Source organism: Sebastes umbrosus, chromosome 12 (genome assembly GCF_015220745.1).
Source record: "Sebastes umbrosus isolate fSebUmb1 chromosome 12, fSebUmb1.pri, whole genome shotgun sequence".
NCBI classification, from domain to species: Eukaryota; Metazoa; Chordata; class Actinopteri; order Perciformes; family Sebastidae; genus Sebastes; species Sebastes umbrosus.
This window is the reverse complement of record NC_051280.1, coordinates 27851538-27876911: the sequence shown is the minus strand read 5'-3', so window position 1 is coordinate 27876911 and position 25374 is coordinate 27851538. Positions and strand designations below refer to the sequence as shown.

At 40.7% G+C, this 25374-nt stretch overlaps 2 protein-coding genes across 6 annotated transcripts in view; both read left to right on the top strand.

Moving 5' to 3' along the window:
- Positions 1-19391, top strand: part of slc6a9 (solute carrier family 6 member 9) — a 95987-nt gene extending 76596 nt beyond the window's left edge. For 2 of the 3 annotated variants that reach the window (XM_037787725.1, XM_037787727.1), the window contains exons 5-13: positions 2327-2459; positions 2703-2837; positions 2943-3046; positions 6780-7017; positions 8044-8178; positions 8268-8367; positions 9212-9312; positions 11346-11516; positions 12760-19391. In XM_037787725.1, coding sequence (XP_037643653.1) covers positions 2327-2459; positions 2703-2837; positions 2943-3046; positions 6780-7017; positions 8044-8178; positions 8268-8367; positions 9212-9312; positions 11346-11516; positions 12760-13014 — 1372 coding nt within the window. In that variant the 3' untranslated portion in view covers positions 13015-19391. The remainder of the gene's footprint in view (positions 1-2326; positions 2460-2702; positions 2838-2942; positions 3047-6779; positions 7018-8043; positions 8179-8267; positions 8368-9211; positions 9313-11345; positions 11517-12759) is intronic. The other variant, XM_037787726.1, reaches the window with a different exon arrangement.
- Positions 19392-19992: 601 nt separating this feature from the next.
- The window catches only part of lrrc24 (leucine rich repeat containing 24), a 30964-nt gene continuing 25582 nt past the window's right edge, over positions 19993-25374 (top strand). Inside the window, exon 1 of one of the 3 annotated variants that reach the window (XM_037788747.1) lies at positions 19993-20091. The gene's annotated coding sequence lies outside the window, so the exon portion shown is untranslated. Of the gene's footprint in view, positions 20092-20121; positions 20415-25374 lie in introns of those variants that run through there. The other 2 variants (XM_037788746.1, XM_037788745.1) reach the window with 2 other exon arrangements.

Here is a 25374-nt window from a genome sequence, read left to right as displayed (position 1 = left end):
TGCCTCGTGCTGTCATATCACAGTGCACCTGTTCTTCCACCTTTGCACCTTGTGTGATGCATGAGAACAGCAAAGCGATGAGCAAAGTATACATTTCAAGGTCAGGACAAAACCGATGTTATGGCACTGCTCTCATCAAGGCCATTTACTGTATATTGATTTCAATAAATCACAGATGTGCAGAATGTGAGCTGTTGCTTTATCACTTTACTATCCAGAACAAACAAATCATCATATCTCTAGTAAGGAACACAGAACCATTCCTCCTTTTTGATGACCTTGTTCTTATTTCGTAAAATCCAGTTTGGATTAAACAAGCAGCGTTAAGAGTAGGGCTGGGTATCGTTTAATATATTATGATACCAGTATCAGTACCCTTAAAGTGTTACAGATACCAAGAGTACTTCATTTGATACCTTTTTTTTGTCTACTTCACAGGCGTGTAGCGTAGTCACACTTTTGGTGGCATCTTGGCACACTGAACTACCAACTCCGCCAAATACGCCACGCTCGACTTCACCACACCACAGACTTTATGAGTTGTAGCTGCGGGCCAATCACATGTCACATTAATCAAAGAACATTTGTTGTGATTGGCTGAAAGCAAAACCATACAAATAGTAAAAAAAAATTAGATTTGTGTACAAAAAGGATTGAATGCAGGTATTGTTTGACTGGAGAAGTTTCGATACTACTTGGTATTTCGGTGGATACCTTAAAGGTATCGAGTACCGATATCCTAGTTTAGATGGACGTTTGTTTGGCTATAATTCCTGGTTAGCAGCTTATTCTCTGGCTTCAGGTGTCTGTGGCACATAACAGACTTTACATCGGCATGCTTGACATAACTGATATAACTGTTTTAGTCCATATATACCATCGAGATCATCAAAGTTCAGTTCTTCATGTGTTGAACTCTAATCCCGATTACAGCAAACCCCAATAAAATCACTCCATCTATGATAATTAGCCACATTGTTGAGGCACGTATTCATCTGTCTTCCTCTGTTTATGCTGACAATACTGTAATCATTCATCAAGAGAGACGAGAAGTTGCGTAGGTTGTATAATCACGAAGATTATAGATAATGATTATCCTCAGCGTTGCATGCATATTAATACGGTCATTTAGTATAATTTCCATTTCACACCCGTAGGCCTAAATGGGATTTCAGAGCAGACAATCTAGAGCCTCCTTTTTGTTACATACTGTACTGCAACTCTCTGGATCCCATATTCATTCATATTAATTGCTTCTATCTTTAATTCTTAGTTAGTAATGTAGCACTACAGGCCACCAAAAAGCCAGTAAGTAATAATACTTCAATGAAGAACATTGTCTTGTGGATGTCTTTGGTCATAGAGACAGAGCGCAATTAAGTCCCGCCCACACAGGAGGGGAAAACAATTCATCGCTCTCCATTGACTTAGTGAAAGTACATGAAGGTGCCTCCTTGTCACTTTGGTCTGCTAGCAAACAATAGAAACTGCTTAAAAGCTGCTGTGTGGTGGGATGCACTACCAACAGAGTAAAGAACCCAGAACTACGTTTTTATAAGCTGTAGAACTAACAAAAGTGAGCCTTTAAGAAGACAAAAGTGAGGCATCAGCAGGAAGAATGAGGAAACTGGGTGATCCTGACACTCGGTGTGCCTAACGTTACATGTGCAGTGAGCATTTTAACCCAATATCAGTTTTAGGATAACTATATTTCTGTAAGTTAAGCTAGAGCATTTTTACAGTATTGCAACTTGTGTTATAATATAACATCTCGTGACAGACACAGAATTTGTAATTCCACTGTTTGGCCACCACGAACATTTGCTTCAAAGCCTGACGCTCTTCCTGGAGGCTTAATCATCACCCATCATCATTTTAGTTATCAACTGCACCTCTGGTAAACATAGGGTGCTAAAAAAAATCCTTTGACATGCTGAAATCTATTGTTTTTAACTAGCTACAGGCATTTTGTCAGCGTTTCAGCCCTTGGTTGCGTGTTATGGTCCAATTGTCTGCCCCACCAGTGGGCGTGTTTGTATCCAGTCTATGTCTCTAGGTCTGTAAGTGTCACTTGTGTTGCGTTGAGCAAAGACAAATATCAATTAGCGCCTTCTGTCTAATGATGAAAGTAATGTCTGTTAATTAGTCAATATGGGCATATGTTGATTTTTCACTGTTTGCTATGAAAAATTTAAATTTATATCTCATGAAAAAAGAAAAGCGACAACTAAAGTCAAAGACCCGTAAATGTCAAAGAGTTAAACATCTGAAACTCTCTCTTATCTCCGTGTGTCTGTCTGTCTGTCTGTCTGTCTCTCTTTCGCAGACACTATGTGTTGAACATCTCTGATGATATTGGGAACTTTGGAGAGGTCCGTCTTCCTATCCTGGGCTGCCTGGCTATTTCTTGGGTGGTTGTCTTCCTCTGTCTCATCAGGGGCGTTAAATCCTCTGGAAAGGTCAGCCTCACTCACACACGCACACATACACACACACACACACACACTCATGCATAGACAACAAGGCTTGACTACATGCAAAAACAGACATAATACTCCTGCAGTATGTCTATTTATATTACATTTTGACTCTTGACTCTAGGTTTTGCTATGGAAAATTACCACTTCCAACAGATTTCACCACATCGTCTGATTATCTGTATGCGTGTGTGTGTGTGTGTGCGTGTGTGTGTGTGTGTACAGGTGGTGTACTTCACAGCCACATTCCCCTATCTCGTCTTGACCATCCTGTTCATCCGTGGCATCACCCTGGATGGAGCCATCAACGGCATCAAGTACTACCTGACTCCACAATGGCAGAAGGTCCTTGATGCAAAGGTATTCACTCAAACACATCAACAGGCAGATGGAAAAAAAATGAACTGGAGATAGGAATAGGATCTGCTTCTGTTCTGACTGTATATGTGGGTTTCTTTTTTGTAGGTGTGGGGAGATGCAGCGTCACAGATCTTCTACTCCCTGGGCTGTGCATGGGGCGGACTCATTACCATGGCTTCCTATAACAAGTTCCACAACAACTGTTTCAGGTTGGTACACCAGACTATGGATGAACAAAAACAGACTATGCTTTAAAGGAATAGTTTTTGGGAAACACGCTTATTTGCTTATTTGAGAGTTAGATGAGAAGATCCATACCGCTTTTATAACCATACGGTAAATATGTAGCTGGAGCCAGAATACGTTTAGCTTAGCTTAGCATAAAGACAGCTCGCCCAGCTCTGTCCTAAAGTGACAAAATCCGCCAACCAGCACCTCTAAAGCTCACTGATTATAATGTTACATTTGTTTGTTTAATACCTACAAATACAGATTTATGAGAACCACAAGTTATGGTAACCAGGCAACCAAAGGTTACTACTACTACTAAGTTACTACTCCCAACTAAGACATACAGTAGTTCAGATCATAACCCTAGGGCTGTACCGAAGAGTTTGAAGCTTCGAAGCTCCCTTCATAACATTGACATTCAAATTCAAAATCAACATTCGAATGTTAAATGTCTACGCTAATAAATGTTTCCCCTACAGTTTATCCATTCTGCTCTCGTGTTTCACCGAGGCCTAGCTTTTCCACACACACACGGAGCGGAGGAGAGACAGGTGAAGTGAAGATAACGTTGTCGGTACCAGTTACAAACGGGCTCTTTAGTGAATAGTATTATACTATTTGTAGAATTAGATCCCAGTGGTGGCTGCGTAAGACTGTTTCCGACTCGTGTGATCTAAACATTTCCCATAACTTCAGAGTTGTCAAGTCCAAAAGTCAAAATGTATTGACAAAAGATAGATGTAATAATTTACCTAAATTCACAACCTGTTTTTATCTTACGAAATATTCTGCTTCAACTCATATTTGTTGGCATTTAGCCTTTAAAAAACTACATTTTTGCTGAGGTCAAAAATAGTGACACACCATCAGCAAGTTATTTTCATTAAAGATTGAGTTGATTTAATAAAAAAAAAGACTAACTCATTTAATACGATTTTGTTCGAAGATTTAAAATTTTTCTTTTTTAGGGTGATGGCTTCATAAAATATGACAGACATGACATGACATTCAAAGCTTCATTCGAAATCCTCAATAGAAGCTTCGAATGTAAAAAAAAAAAAGACATTTGTTACAACCATACATAACCCCCATAAAAACCACGGCATGTGATTTTTACACAAGTTTTTTTTTTTTACAGATTAAGCAATCGAGAAGTAACATGTTAATTAGTGAGCTTTAGGTGCTGGAAGGCAGATTTTTTTTACCTTTGGAAAAACCTGAAATTGCTTCCAGTATTTGTGTGGCTTCATATTTAATATTTAAACTTTCAAAAGTGCATAAGCATTTTTTTTATAAAATGTTGAACTATTCTTTAAGAGATCAGCTGAAACCCTCACAATAAGGGGATAACAAATGACAAAAAGCCTGGTGCAGTTTTACTTATTGTGGCTAATGTGGTTAAGGTCCCTCAAACTGTGCGCCCACTAATGCTATTGTCAAGCAAAAGTGTATGCTTAACATGTTGACCAGAAACAAACACAGCTTGATGACCACGCATGTTTGAATTTATGCAGTTGGCTTCTGCAAAGCTTCTGCAGTTGCACTGCAATTAAAGCAGCAGTCACCGAGTGAGTGTGTCTCCTGTGTGAATATGACCATGCTCATTTTGCATCGGCTATAATGCCGCTGCAATGTTTCAGCAACATAGACCAGCATCTTATTATTAGCACTAATCAGAGAAGCTTGTCAGAGGGAGTGAAGGCGTAGGTGAAGAGGAGAGATGAAGTAGAGGGAGGAAATGGGGAGTTGAAGTACTTCTGGAGGCTTCAGTACAGAGGGAAGAAACAACCGGCAAGAGAGAAAGGGGAAGTTGATTTCAGGTTGTACAGGCTGTATGATAACCTAGAGCAGTGGTACCCAACCTGTTTTCCTTGAACTATACGTATCTACGAAAAGCTGCCTCCCTCGGTGCGTGCCTCGCTTGTGTGCGGCTAGCGGGAGTGCAAATAGATTTTTGACCGTAGTGAAAATGTTGCTTTTGAAAGGCTAAACACCAACAAATATGGTTTGAAGCAGACACTTATTCAACATGCTGAATCAGTCAAAAAAACTCTCACACGGGCAGACAAGAACCGGCGGTGCGGGACATACCGAAAAAACTAGGCCAACAGACGCTCACCGACGGCCCCAAACTGTCCGACTATCCGTCAGCTTGGTGTGTCGAGACCTTAAGGGGGGCCCGGACACCAGGTTGGGAACCACTGCCCTAGAGGATGATGGAGAAAGTGAGATGAGGAGGAGGGTAAAATAGGCAGGAGCCAACTTCAAGGCTACAGGTCTAAAAAGAGAAGGTGAGATAAGGTGAGACAGGAGGAGGGACAGAGATAGTGTTTTTTTGGACTTGTGTGAAGAGGCCGGTTGCACTGCGCTTGAACGCCGAGGGAGCGAGCGAGAGGCCGAGGAGAAGGTTAAGACTGAGGAAAGGGGACAGAGGAGGCGATAAGGAGAGGAAAAGATGTCATTTACTCTCCTGAGCTTGACCACACATGCTGACGGAGTGAGGGCATCGGCGGGGACAGCGGGGACGGCGGGGGCGTGGAGAAAGGCTGAAGATATAATTTGTTCCTCTGCCAGAAGCTTGAGGTTGTGCTATCTGCACGCACAGCTGTACGCCGGCCTAATCAGCTTGTGTTCTGCCGCTCCGTCCCCGCGGAGTCACTCTCTGCACTCCTGTAACACCACCAGTTGGTGCACATGCGGAAGTGCAGAGAGTTGTGTGAGGAGCTGAGAAAAGGGACCGGCATCAAAGTCATCAAAGACATCCTCTGTGATAACTCTTAACAGGAAATGTGAGGAAACAAAGCACCGTGCAACCACATGATTCCCTTTGTGAATCTGAACAAAGTCCAAGTCTAAGTCAGGGAGAGTAAAGATAAAAAGGTGTTCTTCCAGCAGCATGCAGGACTGCAAGCTTCAAGGGAAGAAAGGGATGCAAAGAGACTAATGTTTAGACACTACTACTCTTCATCTGAGTCAAATTCATCTCAGCTCAGCACAGATCTGTTCAGGGTTAGAGATCTCAGATATTATATTAATCTAAAAGATGAAATAAATCACGAAATCCTGAACTCACAAACCCGTTTTCTACATTTCTCTTTCAATTTTATGAAATTTTAGCAATTAACCTATGCTGTGCACTTTCTTTTTCAAAGCTGTACCAAGAAATGGTGGTTTTATGTAGAGAAATACTGCATCGTTACTGAAAATAGCAAAGGTTTTTGTGACATTTTTCCTCTCCTCTTGACAAAAGTCACAGCAATTCTTGCGCACTTTACCGACCTTGGATAGTTTAGTCAACGTTTAAAGGAACATTTAATGGATTTACAAGCTGTTCGATCTTGTCGAGTTTGGTCATCATTTATCTTGAGACATGACACAAATAAAATTGCTATGCACTTATGTGTTAATAATTCATGCACCAGCAACCTTGTGGTACTTGTGTCAAGTGGAACGTGGACCGGCACTTACAGCACTTATTCTTGAAAGCTTCTCCTTGATCGACTGGGGCTTGGATTGTACATCATTTGTCTGCCAAATGAATAAATGTAAATTGATTTAATTTTCAATTGATTGAATGTAATTAACAGAGGATGGTAAAAAGCTTGCTTAATGTTTGGAAAAGCATTTGATGATGATGGTGATGAAAATGTACTCAGTAGAAGCCAGCAGCTGAATTGAGACATGTTTCTTTCTTCTCTCCTCTACACACAGAGACAGCATCATCATCAGCATAACCAACTGTGCGACCAGCGTGTACGCCGGCTTCGTCATCTTCTCCATCCTGGGCTTCATGGCGCACAACCTGAACGTCCCCGTGTCAGAGGTGGCCGACCATGGCCCGGGCCTGGCCTTCGTGGCCTACCCAGAAGCCCTCACTCTGCTCCCCATCTCACCGCTGTGGTCGCTGCTCTTCTTCTTCATGCTCATCCTCCTGGGACTGGGGACTCAGGTGAGGCTGGAAAACTATACATCAGAATCTAAAATCACGTCTGACCATATTAATGCGTCAACACGTAAATGTGAATTACTTTTGTGATATTATAATTCATGTTTGGGGTAAATATGAGCTGTGTTTCGATCACAGGAACTTTCCCCTCGGAACTAGGAACCTTTAAGGAACTTTTTACGTTTTGACTGCAGGGACCAGGGTCTAAATTAAGTACTGGGGACATTTTCCGGGAACATTTTACCCCCCAAAAAGGCCCTGGTTTGGTACTAATTTGCCTAATCTTCGCAGGTCTTTAGACCGCGGTGGAAACGCAGACAACAGTGGGCTGAAGGAACCTTTTAGTTCCTTAAAAGTAGTTCTTTTGATCAAAAAGTCCCAGGAAGTTTTGGTGGAAACCCAGCTATGGTGATGAGTGCAAGGTTGTTGTACTTTTTGTATTTGTGGTCTTCATGCTCATTTGGGTCATTTAGAATCTGATCTTGGAGCAGTTTGATGGGATGATTAGACTTGTGTAATCACCGTTGTGTTTTCAACATCTGTATACGTCTATAGATTGAAGACACAATTTATAGATTATGTGTCCTACATGACAGATTTGTATCTTAACAATGATGCACAGATCATGTTATCTGCAGTATGTGGTTGTGTTCGTGGCACATGTTGTCCACGGATCCATGTTGATTGTGAAAATGGGTCAAGTGAACTCATTAGAATGAGAACTGACATGAATTTCACGCCTCAAGAACTCTACATTAGACCTGATCTGGGTCTGCAGATGTGTCTATAGTTTGAAAAGGCTTGAATGCCATGGATTGGTAACAGCTCAAGTCAATCTGTAGGCCAGGTGTTATAGTTATCAATGGTTCAAGGAGACTGTTTTTAAATGCCTGGGATTGGAAGAAAATGGATGGATGGAATCTTCAATCTTCTGTCAAGTTTCCTGGTACCCTTGTTCTCATCATGTAAAAAGAAAGTCAAGCAACGGTCCAATCTCATCTCTCAAACCCTTGATCCCTGTTCCTGTAGTTCTGTCTGCTGGAGACCCTGGTGACGGCCATCGTCGATGAGATCGGAACAGACTGGATCATCAGGAACAAGACCGTCGTCACGGGGTCGGTGGCCGTAGTTGGATTCTTGCTCGGAGTGCCACTAACGACGCGGGTAAGTCCCAAACACAGGCGCGTCACGTCTTTGAACGCAACTTGTTTTCTCTCACGGAGGTGACACGTTCTCTGTTTTTCCGTGTGCAGGCAGGAATCTATTGGTTGCTACTGATGGACAACTATGCTGCTAGTTTCTCTCTGGTCATCATCTCCTGCATCATGTGCATCTGCATCATGTATGTTTACGGTAAGGACGGAAACACACTGAATACGTTGTTGTTGTTGTTGTTGTTGTTGTTGTTGTTGTTTGCTCTCATGTGGATTTATGACAAGAACCTCACATTCTTAAAAGAAAAAAAACATGTGCTGTGACACATTAACATTCCGATCAAATTCCATATAGAGATTCAGCACGGCTATAATAGTCTGAAAGCAGAAACATTTTCTGTCACCACAACATCGGCGGTAAATGTCAGTTTATCTTTGTCGAGCAAAAAATGAAAAAAAAAAGAGACATGTGCATTAAAGGACCAGGTGTCCAGCATTTCAGGGGATCTATTGGCAGAAATGGAATATAACATTCATAAGTATGTTTTCTTTAGTGTATAATCACCCGAAGATAAGAATCATTGTGTTTTCGTTACATTAGAATGAGCAGTTTGTATCTACATAGGGAGCCTGGTCCTCTTCACGGAGCCGGCCGCCATGTTTCTACAGTAGCCCAGAACGGACAAACCGAATGCTGGCTCTAGATAGGGACATTCACGTCAACCAGTGGGTGACGTCATAGTGACTACGTCCACTTCTTATATACAGTCAATGGTAGAAACAGACAAGAGAGAATAAAGCAGATACATTCAGTTACAGCAGTCAGTCACAAAATCACTCCCGGAATACGTTAAAATCACAGACTGATGATATATACAGTCCAACAAAATTGAAGTTAGGGTTCATCTTGAATTAAAGGAACTTTATGAGAGGCCGCATGCTGACTCTACTTTCATCATCTGCTGTCACATGCATATATATATATATTGTTATGTCATTATTAATGTAAAATGAGAAATCCAACCTTTTTGTTTTGATCGCAGGCCACGTAAACTACTTCAGAGACGTTGAGATGATGCTGGGCTTCCCTCCTCCTCTCTTCTTCAAAGTCTGCTGGAGATTCATCTCCCCCGTCATTATCTCTGTAAGTGAACACACACACACTCATACACAAACACACCTGCTGATCCGGGACCACAGTCATAGTGATTGAACCTCTAATCAGAATATGCAGTCACATAAATGTCCTCGCCTCCCGGAACAAAGCGAGCCACGCGTTGACGTAGCGATCTGAAGGACGTTGAGCGAGTGAGGTTCTAAACTTTCCTTGTGTTGCTGACACATTGTGTGAGACCCTGACCTACATTTGAGCTGCCATCAACACTAATCTGTTCGGCTACTGTTGGCTTTGTTTCCAACATAAACTTCTAAAAGCAAATCTTTCTGACTGGAAAACGGACACATGCATCCGCTATCAATGTGCTATTTCCCAAGCAGGCGTATTAGTCCGCTAAGCTGCTGGGCCGACCAAGAAATTCATTGTTGTGGATTACTGGTCAGATTTCAGGCACTTTTGTTCTCTCTTGCATTTCACTACACAGATTAATGCTGTGCTCTGCAGGGCCTCTGCTAGAGCTGTGACTAAACTCACTGCTGTTGGGAACTGTCGTGATTTATAATCATAATTATCTGCAACTTTTGAGTAAAAACAAATGTCTGCTGTGATGCAGTGATTTCACCTGTACTGTTAACCTCTTCCACTTCTTGAGGGCACCGGCACCCTCGGCCGCTAAATTTTGGAAAGGAAAAACTGTTGTGGCCATTTTCAAAGGGGTCCCTTGACCTCTGACCTCAAGATATGTGAGTGAAAATGGGTTCTATTGGGAACCCACGAGTCTCCCCTTTACAGACATGCCCACTTTGAGATAATCACATGCAGTTTTTGGCAAAACCATGCAGTTTTTGAATGCACTACGAATGTGTTATTTTCACTCCTAAACAGTCTTTGCATTACATACATTGGGTATCACTGTAAAGCTGAGACTCTTGTGAATCCAATGAGCCCAGTTGTATTCATGTGTGATGATGTTAGCCCCTATAGTAGCCATTACATTGTAGTGAGACCATTTTTTTTAAACTTGAGCTCACTGTATAAAATGACCTGTGGTGACCTCTAGGATAATCACAGCCTCATGAAACTTTACAGCCACAAACTAGAGACCTAGAGCATTCAGAGGATGGATGGCTTTCATAGCTAGATTGACAATAAGGGGGTTTCTGAGCAGTTTCCAGAACAAGTGCTCGCCATCCATTCGCCGAAAATGCAATTCTTGCAGAAATCTCCAAACGTCAGAAGTTTTTGAAACCAAATCACAGCATGGCTTTTTCTACAGTGTTCCTCAAGGTCTTGGTGTCTTAATGTGGTATTTTGGAGGGATTATTGACCATTTTTATCAATTCTCGAGTGGTAAAAAATTGTTAAATTTAGCATCAAATCTGTGTAACAAATAGTATCAGCACAAAAATTGCTGCAACAACTTATGAGACATACTAGAGCATGGAGATGACCATCATATACTTCTATTATAATATTCTAAGCCATTTTACACTTTCAAAATGTATTTTAATTCATTCATTAATTCTGATTAATGACTAGAAGAACTTGACACACAGTGTTGAGCTGCATCTCAAATTAATCTTCAGGTTCCCAGCTTTCAGATGATGTACACCACTTCTATGTGACATCTACTGTTGACCTGCTATCTCCCCCTAAAGACCCCATGTAACCCCTCTAAAAAGACAAAAATCGGTCAATGGTAAAGTGGAGTGGAAATGGTTAATGCAGGTTTCTTGTGAAAAACTGTACAGGAAGTAATGTTTTTTACTTTGATCATAACAACAGAAGCCTAATTAACCCTTTTAACCTAATATTGTGAAATTGATAAAATAGTGTAACATCATGTTCATTCTTGTTGTTATGGCCCTCTTTCTATAGTATATTGGATGTGAGTTACAGATATTGAAGAAAAACATTTAATCATAATTTTTTTTATTTTATTTTCTCCTACCTGTCTGTATTTTTAAATAAAGTTTAATTTCCATTATCTTTTTTTAGACTCATCCTGCTCTAAATGATAAAGCCGTTACTCATTCATCGTGTATCTTCTGTCCGTGTAGTTCATCCTGATCTTCACAGTGATCCAGTACAAGCCCATCACCTACAATAACTACGTGTATCCCAACTGGTCTTTGGGAGTCGGCTTCTGCATGGCTATGTCCTCAGTGGTCTGCATACCCATCTATGCCCTCTACAAGATCTCAAGGTCCCCAGGAGCCACCTTCAGAGAGGTACTGCAGCTGTTTCTCCTAATAGACTGAGCCTCCATGGCATTTCTTGAAAAGTGTGGAACGTACATTGTGTGATGTAAACCCGCTAAATTCAGCTTGTACCATTACATTGCATTGACTTTATATATTTATTTAGCTGATGTTTTTATCCAAAGCGACTTACAGGAAGTGCATTTGACCACGTAGTTGCAAGGAATCATGCAACTTTATCAAATATGCTGATCTACTTCAAGTGCTACATTTAGAGAAAATAGGAGATAGTGAAGGAGGGTTATTTATTTATTCATTTTTATTTTAGTTTTCAGGCTGCAACAGAAGATGTGTAGAGTTTCTGATGTCAATGTGGGGTTCGTTCCACCATTGTGTTTCATTGTGTGTGTGTAAACGTGATTGACACAACGTGAGGTCGTATTTATTTTGAAACGTCCAATGAAAAATACGGACTTAGTGTACAAGTGTTATTGGAGCAGATATTTGTAGTCGCATTTACATCATGAATGCGTAAACTGCTAGTCTTCAGCTTAGTCCTGAGTTGATTTGATTCATCTTTGATTCAGACCTGATCGTACATCTCTTTGGACTTGTTTAAATGGCTCGCCCCTAAAGTCTCCCCTCATATAGAGCGGTGCAGGAATGAGTCCTAAAACCCAGAAACGAGTTAGCATTTTAGCACTTCAGGTTCCCTCATCTGGAAGTCAATAGGTTTTTTTGAATGGGTTTTTAGTTAGATAAATAAGGTGAAATAAGGTATGTGGTTAATACAAGCTGAAGAGATTTTAAAGTTTTGTTCTACAACGTAAAATACATCAGTAAATATCCCACTCTTGAATTTTGAAGCCTTTTTTTGTTGCTAACAAGCGGCTCAATGAGACTACTAAATGTCATCATGCCGACTCGTCCGCCTTTACAGCCTCGTTGTGTATACTTCATGCGACCGTGGTGTAGTTCGGTTATAGCCTAAGGTTAGTTTTTTACTTCTGCCGATTGCATTCACGCTTCAAAATCATAAAAGGGGTGTTCATTTGTGGAGATTGTCTTGTGTAAGTATCATAAACGTTTGTTTGCCACAGAGTTTATTTTCTGCAATAATCCAAAACCCAATGGAAAAATCCCATTGGCATTTTGTCCAGGGAACCAGGGCGATGCTAACTTTCTGGTTGGCCCTACAAAAATACGTCATCCCTGCAGCACTCTATCGAGGCTGCTCTGAATGACGCGTCCCTCTTTCTCTTCTCTATCCCAGCGGTTTAAGTTCGCTCTCCGGCCACATCCATCGTGGGGCCCTTCCCTGCAGGAGCACCGGATAGGCCGCTACGCCCCAATGGCCTCCGAAGACACTGTGGAGTCCCGCCCCCTCAGGGAGAAGGAGGAGCTGAAGGAGGAGCTGAAGGATGAGCTGAAGGAGGAGGAGAAGGAGAGGAAGGATGACATCAGCCTCACCATCCAGGGAAGCAACGGCTCCACCAACACACACAACAACCCCAACCCCAGCGCATAGACGGCACCCGGGTCTGTCAGGGCCACCGGGGCCCCACCACCATCTCTTCCTCCCCTCTCCTCCCTTCTCCTCCATCCTCAACCCACTTTCCCACAGTCCTCTGTGGGGGAGATCCCATTCGCTGGAGACCTTTACATATTGTAAGGGCTTATTATATCTATCCTAACCTCTTCTATCTATCTATCTGTGTGTTGTCTCTAGATAAACGAAGGAAGAAAAAAAAAAAAAAAAAACGAAAGGAAGAAAAAATTGGGTCATCATCCAAAAGAATTGTGTGTATGTTAGTGCGTGCGTGTGGCTGGGTTGTTAATTTGTTACACATAATTTAATAATGCAGTTTGTTTTTCCTTTCATTTTTTGTAAAACTTGTATATGTCATCTCCATATGCAGTTAGAGGTACAGTAGATTGTGACGCTGCATGTGTTTGTTTTGTGCATGCAGCAACATAGAGACACACACTGTTCTCCTTTATTCTGTTAGCTGGGTCTGTTTGGGATTGGCGACTTTTCTAGCAGCGGCGGTTTGACAGCTGGAGACTTGTGAAGCGATACACAGTGGTGCTGTTGTAAAGAGGAGCGGGGCGAACTGTGCCTGAACTGGCCATTTGCAGTTTTGATGATGCTGGAAGATGGAAGTCGGCTCAATGCTATGGCCGGGAGGGGGGGGGGGGGGGGGGGGGGGGAAGAGGCGGACGCGCTCATTCACACCCGTACACTCACACTATTGTACATTTTACAGCACACAATGACCTCAACCGTAGTTGATCTCTCAGCTTAAGACTAAGCCTGTTGTTGTTTTTATGCTGCTTCTTCGTTAAAAAAAGTTCTACAGATCGCACACGCGTTTAACACCCGAGATGGCGACTGACACGTAGGGCTGATTTTCTGTGGAAATTTTCCTCCATTTGTAACGTTTTCCACTAAAGCTGCTTAAACTTTGAAAACTCAGCAGAGAAATATCAGTGAACTTCAACGGTGCTGTACTCTCTGCCTCCACATTCATACACACACACGTACAGTTTTTTGACAGAGGAGATCCCAGCGCCCATTTCTCAGGGTCCAAGGGAAGTTTCTTGGTTTTCCTTGCCTGTGGAAACCTTGTCTCGACTAATGCCTAGTTCACACTACACGACTTTAGCCCTGATTTTCCGCTCCCCGACAGTTTTTGAAGCTCCCCGACAAAAGCCCCAGAGCAGAGGCAAATCTGCGTTGGCTCACTGCTTGCCCAATGATGCTCGAGCGTCATGTGTGTGATGCTACATGTCCACAAAGGTGTTTTTTTATCGCGAGGGATCGCGTCGCTTCCCAGCATTGGACGCTTGATGGGCTGCCACTAGACACAAGGCACTCGGCACCTGATTGGACCAACTTTTTTCCTTCTTGGGCTGGGTTTCAAATTGGAACCAACATGGCGGCTCGTTTGGAAAATTTCTCCTCTTATATTATCAAAATAGTTCACTGAAATGAGTTTCTGAAAACATTTTATGTGAGAAATGAATCTGTCAACGTGACGCCCGTCTCTCGAATCGCGTTGCCACGCTACCAGAATGCATTGCACGGCTGCTTACATAAACAAGGAATTGGAAGCATGGAAAAGGCCGATGCCTGATCAAAGAGCTGATTGGCTCTTCCTAACACCACATGTTGAAGACACTGTGCGAACTTTCTGTATGATTGTAATATTTAACACTAGATTGATGTTGTGCAATGAAGGTTTCATCTGTTAACAATCACATCTTGTGTGGTTGATAATAATAATGATAATTATATAGCACTCGAGTGCTCATTACAACTTGCTTTACAAGGCAGACATAAAAATAATAAAGGTCGTGGTTTGCAAACGACAAGTAGCCTACAGATTGGATCTAACAGGCTGTAACTATATCTGTGACTTCCTGTAAATTCACTGAAGACTGCTGGAAACTGTCCGACTTGACCGCAGCTTTTCGTCACCACCCCCTGCTGCTGTAGCCCGATCTCGTCAACTCTACAGGCGTGGCGCAGTTAATCTCAAACGAGCCTAAAACCACAACGACTTAAAGACTCCTGATAACAAGACAGCAAGTTGGGTCGTGTGAACAGTGCTGCGATGTGACGACTTTGACAGTCTTGTAGTGTGAACTTGGCTTAAGGCGGCCTGTTAAGATTGAAGGGACCGAAACCACCTAACTTTCCCCGCTGTCGAAAAACACCTACACACACACACAAAACAGGTAGATGCAACTCTGTATATAGAAGCGCCATCTCTCCTTAAGTCTTCCAGGCATTCTTTTTTGAGTGAAATGCATCTTGGGATGTCGTCTTATGAAGGAGGATCCGGGCTAGAGGACGTAGCTAGCGAAAGGATCGCAGGTGTGTCGTAGTCTGTGTCTCCCGTGGGTCGTAGCAATCTGCCCCATTAAGGCATGTTACCAAAAACATTACCTGAGTTACCTGCACATGTTTTTGGTAACATATATACTGTATATCTCAGAAAAGACTGGTACGGCGTCAGTCTCTTACAGTCAGTGGAACCTTTAATGTATTTACAGGCGTTTATTTTGAAGCTCTGAGCCAAGCTGCGCTGTGACTGGCGGAGAGACAGGAAGCAGGGAGATGCAGCTTGTTTCCAGAAGAATACAGAATAAAAATCTTAAATGAATTATGTAGATTTAAATGTAGCTGTATAGTATCGTTCTCTCAGTAGAGTTCTCCTTTTTACCTCTCATTATTGTAAAGTAACTTAGTAAATAATTATAAAGACAGCATATGTTTATTTTGTACAAAAAAATAAAAACTACAGAATCATAATTAACCACGTTTACCATTCCTCATCTGTGACTTGATTTGTTGTCGTTGTGTTGGAGGGTGTGACAGGACAGAGAGGGGTCTATTTTAGCATGCGGGGTTGAGTTTCCCAAAAGTGTCCGATTGGAAAGCATCCAGGACAACTTTGTGTAGCAGTGTGGTCACAGAGGTTTGTGGCAGTCTAAATACAGAACAAATAAGAGAGGTTTTTGGTTTTTGTCATCTAGACAGCTGTGTGAAGATCACACGTCCCTTTGTCTTTTCATCCTAAGATGCTTTGTTGGACGCCCGCTCAGGTGGTAGTGAGATGCTTTTAGCTTCACGGATGGAGGATTTTTAGGATTGCATCAGGTTTGACTGTAACGTTTGTTCTTGTCGTAGTTTTTCTTTGTTTGTGAGCTGTGAAATCATATAATAATATCGAAGACGTTTGGAGAACCAGAGGGCTGTGATACCAGTATGAGCATGGAACATATTCGCATAATCGTATATTGTATAAAGCACATTTACATGGAGAGAGATTTAAAGGGAATAGTTTGATATTTTGTGAACAACTCTTATTTCGCTGTCTTGCTGAGAGTTAGCTGAGAAGATTGATACCACACACATGGTATGTACGGTAAATATGAAACTGGAGACAACATCTGGTTAGCTTAGCTTAGCATAAAGACTTGGATGAGGGGAACAGCTAGTCTGACTCTGTCCAAAGGTAACCAAATCTGCCTCCAGCATCTCTGACGCTCACTAACTAACATGTTTTATTGTGTTTGCCTAATATGCACATTAACATCTGCTGGTTGCCTAGCAACTGGTTCTTATAGTAGGCACGTAACCCCCCGTAATTTTGCAAATTGCCATTTTGACAATTGGATTTTTGTATGGATTAAACAAACAAGTTGTAATGTGTTAATTAGTGAGCTCCAGAGGTGCTGGTAGCAGGATTTTACCTTTGGACAGAGTCAGGCTAGCTGTTCCCCCTGTTTCCACTCTTTATGCTAAGCTAAGCTAACCAGCTGCTGGCTCCAGCGTCATATTTAGCGTACAGACATGAGCGTGGTATCAATCTAATCATCTAACTCTCAGGAAGAAAGCAAACAAGTGTATTTCCCCAAAATGGTGAACTATTGTTTGAAGGATTTATATATGTTCATGCTTGTCAGGCTTTTCATTGATTTTCAGAAATATAATGAAGCACAATTTCAGATTAAATCTGCACATTCTTTCTTTTCTTTCACAACTATTCCCCACGAGAGGATAGGGTTTTTAACATGAAGGTGCAGTTGCTCCACTAATCCACAAGATGGAGCGATGCTGACACTCAGGGTAGTAAAGGCACAACTGTGAACTAAATACAAAAAGCCCAACAGACACCAGACTTAAAAAAAAAAAAATGTCAAGAAAGCAACAATGAGAGAGGTCAATGCGAAGCACAGAAGCTCAAATATAGTGAATATAATCGTGATAAGCACAGTGAGCATTCTGAAACAAGCACATATTTCTACCCAGGTTTTTAACTTCTTCTTTTTTTTACAGTAGATTATTATGGTTTACTCCTAAACTATTCTCACCGCACATTATATTCTGTAATAGCGTTTAGTTTTAATTAAATCACTGCAAAACCAGGTGCTCTACGAAACATCTACTAATCTAAATATATTGCTTCCTCTGAGTAGAAATTGCCGATCGAAGGAGCGTTAAACTTTCTAAATGAGGTTTTATGTGCTGAAAAAAGGTGGATATGAAGTTATTATTCTCAGTGCATAATATGGACAGCTTGTAGCTCAGACCATTTCCTGTTTGTGGTTGCCTGTCTCGTGTGTTCATGCTGTAGTAAGTGAAGCTTAGCCACCGTGTTACCATGCTATCTCTCTCTCTATATATCCCAACCCTCGCCATCTCTGCTGGCCCCACAACTCTTCCTCTCTTTGTACAGTAATGTAAAAAAAATATATAATCGGACTGTGTGTATGTGTGTGTTTTATCTTTGCTTTTATTTCTAGGGAGGGTTAAGTGTGTTTTTTGCGGGGTCGGGGGAGGGAGGGTATTGTTTCATTTTGCGTTTTTTCTTGTAGTGTGTAATGTAGACAATGTCAGGTGTTATCGTGTACTCTGTGTGTAGTGGATTAGCTCTTACTGCTGAGCCTGCATGTAGAGCAGGCGTAGTGTCAGTATTGATGTCAATGTACCTCTAACCTATTAGAACTAGCCGAGTCTTATTCTGCTAATAATAATAGTCTATCTTTTAAGAAGAAAAAAACATTTTTGTACTAAAAGAAGAGAAAGAAAACTACATATTTTATCTTCAGATTTTAATCATTGTTTATCCAATGTTAAATGACACTACTTTTTTTTGTTTGTTTTTGAAGTTGTATTCTATGAAAGGTTAAGATAAAGCCAGCTAATATTGAAAGAAAAAAAACATTTCCAAACGAGAAGCTTTGGATGGAAACTTGAACTATACTTAAGAATGGTTCGTTCTGGTGTAGATGGCGGCTGCAGCTACATGACGATGCTCGTGAACTTGAAGCTATGTTTTACACAGTGCAGTGCCAACAGTCGTACATCGCTGTTTACCTTTAATATTCTGTGGCCCCTTAACCCAAACAGTTTGGCTTTTTCTCGTCTAGTTGTGACAAAAAATGTAAAAAAAAATGAGCAAAATCAAAACACCAAAATGACTCTGCCACCAAGATTGAATTAGCGTCAGGACCCATTAACTCTCATCTTCATTCACGTGCAGCTCTGATGCATAATATCGGAACATAATGTAGTTTTATGTGGGCATTCTAGGCAATTATATGACATATACGTATCAGACAAGGGTCCAATTATTTCTCTCAATTCAATTATCTGGCAATTTAATCCTCCATGCATGAAACCTAAAAAAAAACACACAACTGAGAATAGATAATAATTGACCCATGTCTTCAGATACGAATATGCTATTTATTGCCTACTATCATCTTACACTGAAGTGGCTGTGCAGAAAGTCTCTGATGTTAAAGAACGTGAGCTACATGAAGCTTCGGACCATTTTTATACACAAATTCACAGCACAGCTGCTCTACTGTACTAAAAAAACAAAAACTGTGATTTTACCTTGTTTCTGTGGTTCTCTGTAAATTACAGAACATTACCTCTTGAATTTCTTACTACTGCTCATATAAGCATACTCTTATGTTTCAGCACTTTAAAGAAATCATTCGTTTGTTTTTGTATAAGCAACAGGAAAAAAAAATAATTCAAACTTCCATTTTGAAAAAAAGAACACAAGTTTGGTCAAATAATGTCTTATTTTCCGTGGTCTGACTGAAAGAAACTGTCCCAAGTGTCAGTGGAAAAACAGTATTGTTGCCAATGTAAATTGTTTCATGGGAGGAGTGGAGAAGAAAAAGCACAAGTGAGAAAAGAGAACACAGTTCTTCTGGTATCCTCGATCATATCTATCTGTCTATCTATCTAACCATGTCTGTTCTTCTTGTTCTTCAACCTTTAGGGCCAAAATCCATTGAAATGTCTTAGTCCTGTCAGCTGTATATCGTAAACTGTTGAATTACAAAATGGTAAATAAAATCTATTTTAAAGATCAATGTGCTGAAGTGTTCATTATTTTATTTTTTTTAATATGCCTTCATACCACTCAAAATACATCATTCTGATTTTATATAATTAATTTGACAAATATTAGGTATTTTACATTTAGCTCAAATCTTTCCTTTCTGATTCAGTTACACTTCATGTTGTGAGTGTTCAATGAGTCAGAGAGTAAGCACTAAAGCTGTGAATTATTCAGACTACATGCAGTATATACGACACATTATGGAAACACTGGAATGAATATCTCATACAACATGGACAAACATAAATTATGGAATCTACATGACCAAAATTGTCCCATAATTCTTCATTATTTACCAGTGATTCCAGACCTTTTGGGTTTGTGGCCCCTTAAAGTGAAACTATAATCTTTGAAAGAAGGAAAAACACAATTTTCTTCCTACAAATTAAAAGTTGAATTCATATTGAATAAAATGCACCGAAGCTCAATTCAATCCAGGGGTTTTGGTGCTACAGCCATACTTGTCTGATATGACCAGTTGCTTATGGTGACTAACAGAGAGGCTAAGTCCCGCCCCTTCTGGTGAACCCCATGGGACCTTATTTCAGAAAAAATATGTCAAACAAAACTGAGATAATTTTGCGAGTTAAAGGTCCCATATTGTGCTCATTTTCAGGATCATACAAGAAGAAGAAGACTAATTACACCAATCCACCTTAATTAATCACCTGGTGAGCAGATCAGTGACCCAAATCAAACACACCCAAGGTACTGCGTCATCAAGGTGCAGGCTAGCTAACATGCTAAAATGCTAAAATACTCCTGTGGCTTCAGTTCAATTCAGGTGACCTCTGCCTTCACTGAGGAGCTGCTACCGTGTGTGAGTGACATTCTGCTGTTTGTAGTGCCTCGTTCAGCTTAACATGTTGAACACTTTGAGGACTCTGTGGGACAGAGAAGCTGTGACTGGTTAAACTGGGACAGAGAGGCTAGAAGTTGAACTTGGAGCAGATTGTAGAGGAGGTTCAAGACTCACATGATGGTATTCAGACAGGTGAGTACAACAACACACTGATTAACTCACTCTCTCCAGATGAGAACGTCAACAACCAACCACTGCTGTTTTCTAGCAAAACAGTTTTGTGTATGTGTGACGCTAAAAGCAGAGGTTAGAGAAAAGTCAGAAAACAGTATAAAGGTATGTAGCTCAGTCGTCTGTCCTGTATGTATGTGAGTCAATGCTGACCTACTCTATGCAGCTACTGTGTCATGTTATCACTTCTCCACTAGATGGCGGTGGAGAGTCAATTATCTTGAATAAAAAATTAATTATCTACTTTCTTGTGCAGGTTATGGCAGGTCTGTTTTCCAGGGTTAGACTGATTCAAACAGGCTATCAACGTTTATAAGCTGCTGTCACTGGTAATATGTGACAATAATCAATATCTGTGCATGGTTTTCATGCAACACAAATACAAATATTAACAGTGTGTGTGGAAATGTTACTGAAACACTATTTAGACCACTAAACTCTGACTACTAAGATCAAGTTTGATGAGTATGACTGGGTGTACCCAGAACATAGAAAACGGTGGCTTTTATATATAAAGAATTACAACAAACAGCTCAAGAATACAATGAAACAAAATTCAAAGAAATACAAAGAAATCTTCGCATCAGTACTTGACAGCATAACTGCTCAAAATACTGCAGGCTCAAATCCAATACTATACCTATAAGGTATAGAACAAGCTACAGTCTATCACATAGGTTATTTTTATGATTTAAGATAACAGGTTTTTTTTTGTACAACAACCTTCTTCAACAAACACATGTCATTTTTTCCCCCTAGCAGTAAAGTTAAATGCATACTGTATATCTGCCACAAAATAATGACAAAAATCAGTGTTTTAAATTCTCACCAAACATACTGGAATTCAAATATAGTGGAAATAAGGTCAAAGGTTCGATACACAACTATATTGGACTAAATCAAACAATTCTAAAAACAGCAGTGACTCCCTCTGTAGTGTCCTGGCAGCCCAACTCAGTGGTTCTCAAAGTGGGGTCCAGGGATCTCCAGGGGTCCGTGAAATAATTTGCTATAAGTTATGAAATTGTGCTGTATCCTTAAACAGTACATATCTACAGATGGGGACCATTTGCACCAATAAAACATGCATATTGTGTCCATTACTCCCACCAACGTTGACTTTGGGCCAATAGAAACTCTGATATGATTGTGACACACAGCAATAAGTTAATTATTTTGAAGTTAAGATAAGATAAGATATTCCTTTATTAGTCCCACAGTGGGGAAATTGTTGAAGCACTTACTGAAAATGTCTGGATTTATTAAGACTATGTCAGTCTTGCTGCTACTGTTTATTTTCTGAAAGCATTTAAGATCCAAATTTATTTAGAATAAAATGACCCTCGGATCAAAAGGTATATAATTGGTATTAACATTCCTTGGTTTTCTCCCCTGTAAGGGGTCCCTGGCCCCAAAAGTTTGAGAACCACTGGCCTAACTGATGAATTCATTAAGCATCAATTGATTGGCCACATTACCATGTGGAGTCAGAAGAGGGCAGCATGACTGCAAATCTAAAAACTAGTCTACATGAAAGCACAGCTGCAGCATGGCATGGTATCAAGGCAACGCTGGCATTGGGAGTATTTCATGCTTCAAACATGGCTAAGCAAGCAAATATTACATGATGAAAAATGTCCAGTAGCTAGATTAAAGTGTTTTCAATTTTGTTTTTGATATTTAATATCACACTCTGTGTTCTCAGTGGACGGAGGAGGGTACTGTAATTGTTTGTGTGAGGGAAACATGATGATTTATTTATTAAAGGTATTAAAGCTTTCTGTATCCACTGAATCATTTTTACAAAAAGGAAAATTACAATCTGCTGGCGTGGCAGCTGTGACTTGGTCAAAGTAAAGCACATTATCTTGCCCTGGATATTAGCATGTATGTGACATGTTACACGCATGCGTGAAATAATTTTTATTATAAACAACTGACCAATGTTATGTAGCCCATTTTCTATAGATAAATCTGAAACTTGTGTGGAATTAACATACAGCATTGCAGCACAGTGTCTCTAAAGCAATGTCGGTCTGCATCATTGCAACAACCGACCACTAGACTAGCTGCTATAAGCCGCACATGAAGCACAAAGCAGTACTAACAAATACAAACGTTGAAATAGCTGGATCGGGTATCAGTGACAATGGGGCCGATTAATTCAATTAAATTCTATGTTTACATACTATAAACATTATATACTGCAATTTTAATTCCTGTTTAACTTTTGACCAACTTGTTGCTGCATTAAAAAAGGTTTACAGTTTAATTTTAATTCCTGTTAATTTTGAAGATTTTTTTACCAAGTTGCTGGTGAACGATTTATTATTTTAATAAAAAACAATGTTACATTTTGTTTTACAAAGTTGTTTAAGTCAAGTCTGATGTTGCCTTACACATCACAGAATGATCCCAGTCACTTCCACACAGCGAGGCATACAGTTTATTAATTAAACACTGGTATCGGATCGGTACTCGGTATCGGCCGATACCCAAAGCCCTGGTATCGCCATCAGGACTGAAAAAGTCGGATCGGTGCATTCCTGCTTTGAGTGCATGTGAGCGTGCCCCATTGGGTAGCTCACGGACGCTGATCTTCACCGCTCTCATACGGCGGTTACAGCTGATAACGCTGTCGCGGAAGCTTAGCACCCCCCCTCATGTTCCCCCCCAGGTTAACACTGTTATCTCTGTCAGCACTTTCGCTGTTGCTTGCACTGTTAGCACCGTTAGCTGCGAGCCGCCGGCTCGCCATCGCCATGTTGAGAGACGCTGAGAGGCAATAGAAATTCTCCCATTCCAGACTCTTTAACAGGCACTCCAGCCGCCAAGCCCTTTTATCACTGGGCCATAACATCCATCATGGGTTGCCACCAGGCTACAGGATTAAGCTACATAATGAACACAGCTATATGTCAATGGCTTGTTAAGTGTTAACACAACATACACAACACTTGTTATTGTCGGTGTTGGCTTGTTGTTTTGTTATTCCTGTTACATAAGTCCGTTCAGTCACACAATCACATCAGCTAGAGCAGTCCTGTTAGGGGAAGATAGGAAACAACAAGGCACAGAGAGAGAACCACCGTTGCAGTCGAATTATAAGTACTGATCCAAACCGTAACAGACAGAGGGCAGTTATGGAGGTTGTAACTGTTGATTAGAATCCTTGTATGCAGTCCATGTTGTCCTCGGAGCAACACTGCGGTGGGCTAGTACAGCCTTTGTGTCAGGGGTGGCTGAAGGACATTTCCTAGACTGGAGTTGCCTTTTTTTCTGACAGAAAGCAATTTTCCTGCTCGGGGGCCCATTGTAGCATTTTGTTTGAAAGGTGACTCCAGTCCTGAACTCATTCCTCCTTACCAGAACTGAAATCCAGCCCCCATTCAGGGTCACAGCGAGCAAGCTGTTGCCTCTGTCGGCTATAATATACGACAGATCTGCAGTGTGACACCACAGCGCTATACTTTCATTAATGAGGTTGGGGAGAGAGTGAGAGCGGCTGTTATTGTTATTCAGATCATCAGAGATTAATGAATTAACGGAACAATCCTTCATCCTGATGTCAATGTGTGTGGTCTAGCAAAATTCGAAATAGTGATTTTGACACAGTATGTTAGGGCATGAGCTTGGAGGTTTCGTCAGTTCATAAGGAGTCATTGTGGGGGAGTACTCCAACAATGTAGTATTGCACTTCCATAAAGTTCTACAAATTGCATGAAGAGTCAGATTTACTGTAAGGAAGACGAGTCTAATGCTGACATGACAGATAATTAATCGGCAACACTTTTGATTAATGGTTTAAGTCATTTATCAAACAAATGTGACAAACACTCTCTGGTTCCAACGTCTTCAATGTGAGCATTTTCTACTTCTCAGTTTTATATCATAGTTGATTTATTTTATCTTTCTGTTTTGGTCCAACAAAACAAGTAATTATATAGTCGTCATCTTGGGCTCTGGGGACTTGCAACTTGAGCCGTGCCAGTGAGGTGGCTTTATGGCTTTATCAGCCTGTTGGTTGGTGTGTCCAATTTTCACATTTTCACAGAGTACTTGATATTGGGATCTACATTGGCACGTGCAATCTGGTCGGTAAGGCTGTTGAACATGATATATTCTGGAACAATGTGAAATACTCTTGCAATATTCCAGTTTTACTGGTTTTATCAGTGGTATCGGTTTTACTGTTTTTTACTGTTGAATGTACAAACTAAGGCTGCCTCCTGTCTTAGTCGATTAGTCGACTAATCAGTCGTTTTGGTCTGAGTCAACTAAGATTTCTTTAGTCAATCAGTCATTTTTTTATGCTTTTTTCATGATGAATAACTTATTCTCAAGAAACGTATGAGCACATCTCTGGTAACCACAAGATTTAAAGTGGTGCTTTTCTGTGGTTCTTTGTGGAGAAACTCAGTTTCAAAGATCTGTTGATTAAATCAACTAATTGATTAATCGACAAAATTGTATGAGTGTTAGTCGACTAAGAATTTCTTTATTCGAGGACAGCACTAGTATGGACTTTGGCTTTTACATTTATTTTAATATATGAATGATTGTAAGGATGCTGCTATATATCTGGAGATCAATGCTCTGTGGTGAATTGATGAGCCAAGGAAAAGTTCTTATCTTATGTTATCTTGCATATAGCACAAACCTAGTACATCCTCACGGAGCCAGCTAGCGTGATTGTAAGTCTTAGTCTGGTTATATTTTTTGACATTTGATAGGTGAAATGATTAATCTGTGATTAAAATAATCGTTGGCCTCATTTTAGTCCCTAAAATGGATCAAGTTACAAAAACCCTGGATGCCACACTTCCCATAATGCCACTAGGCAGTGTCTTTCGCCAGATTATCCCTGCCTGCATGGAAAACACGTTGTCAGACTCCAAGTCCCCAGTTTGTAAAGCAGACT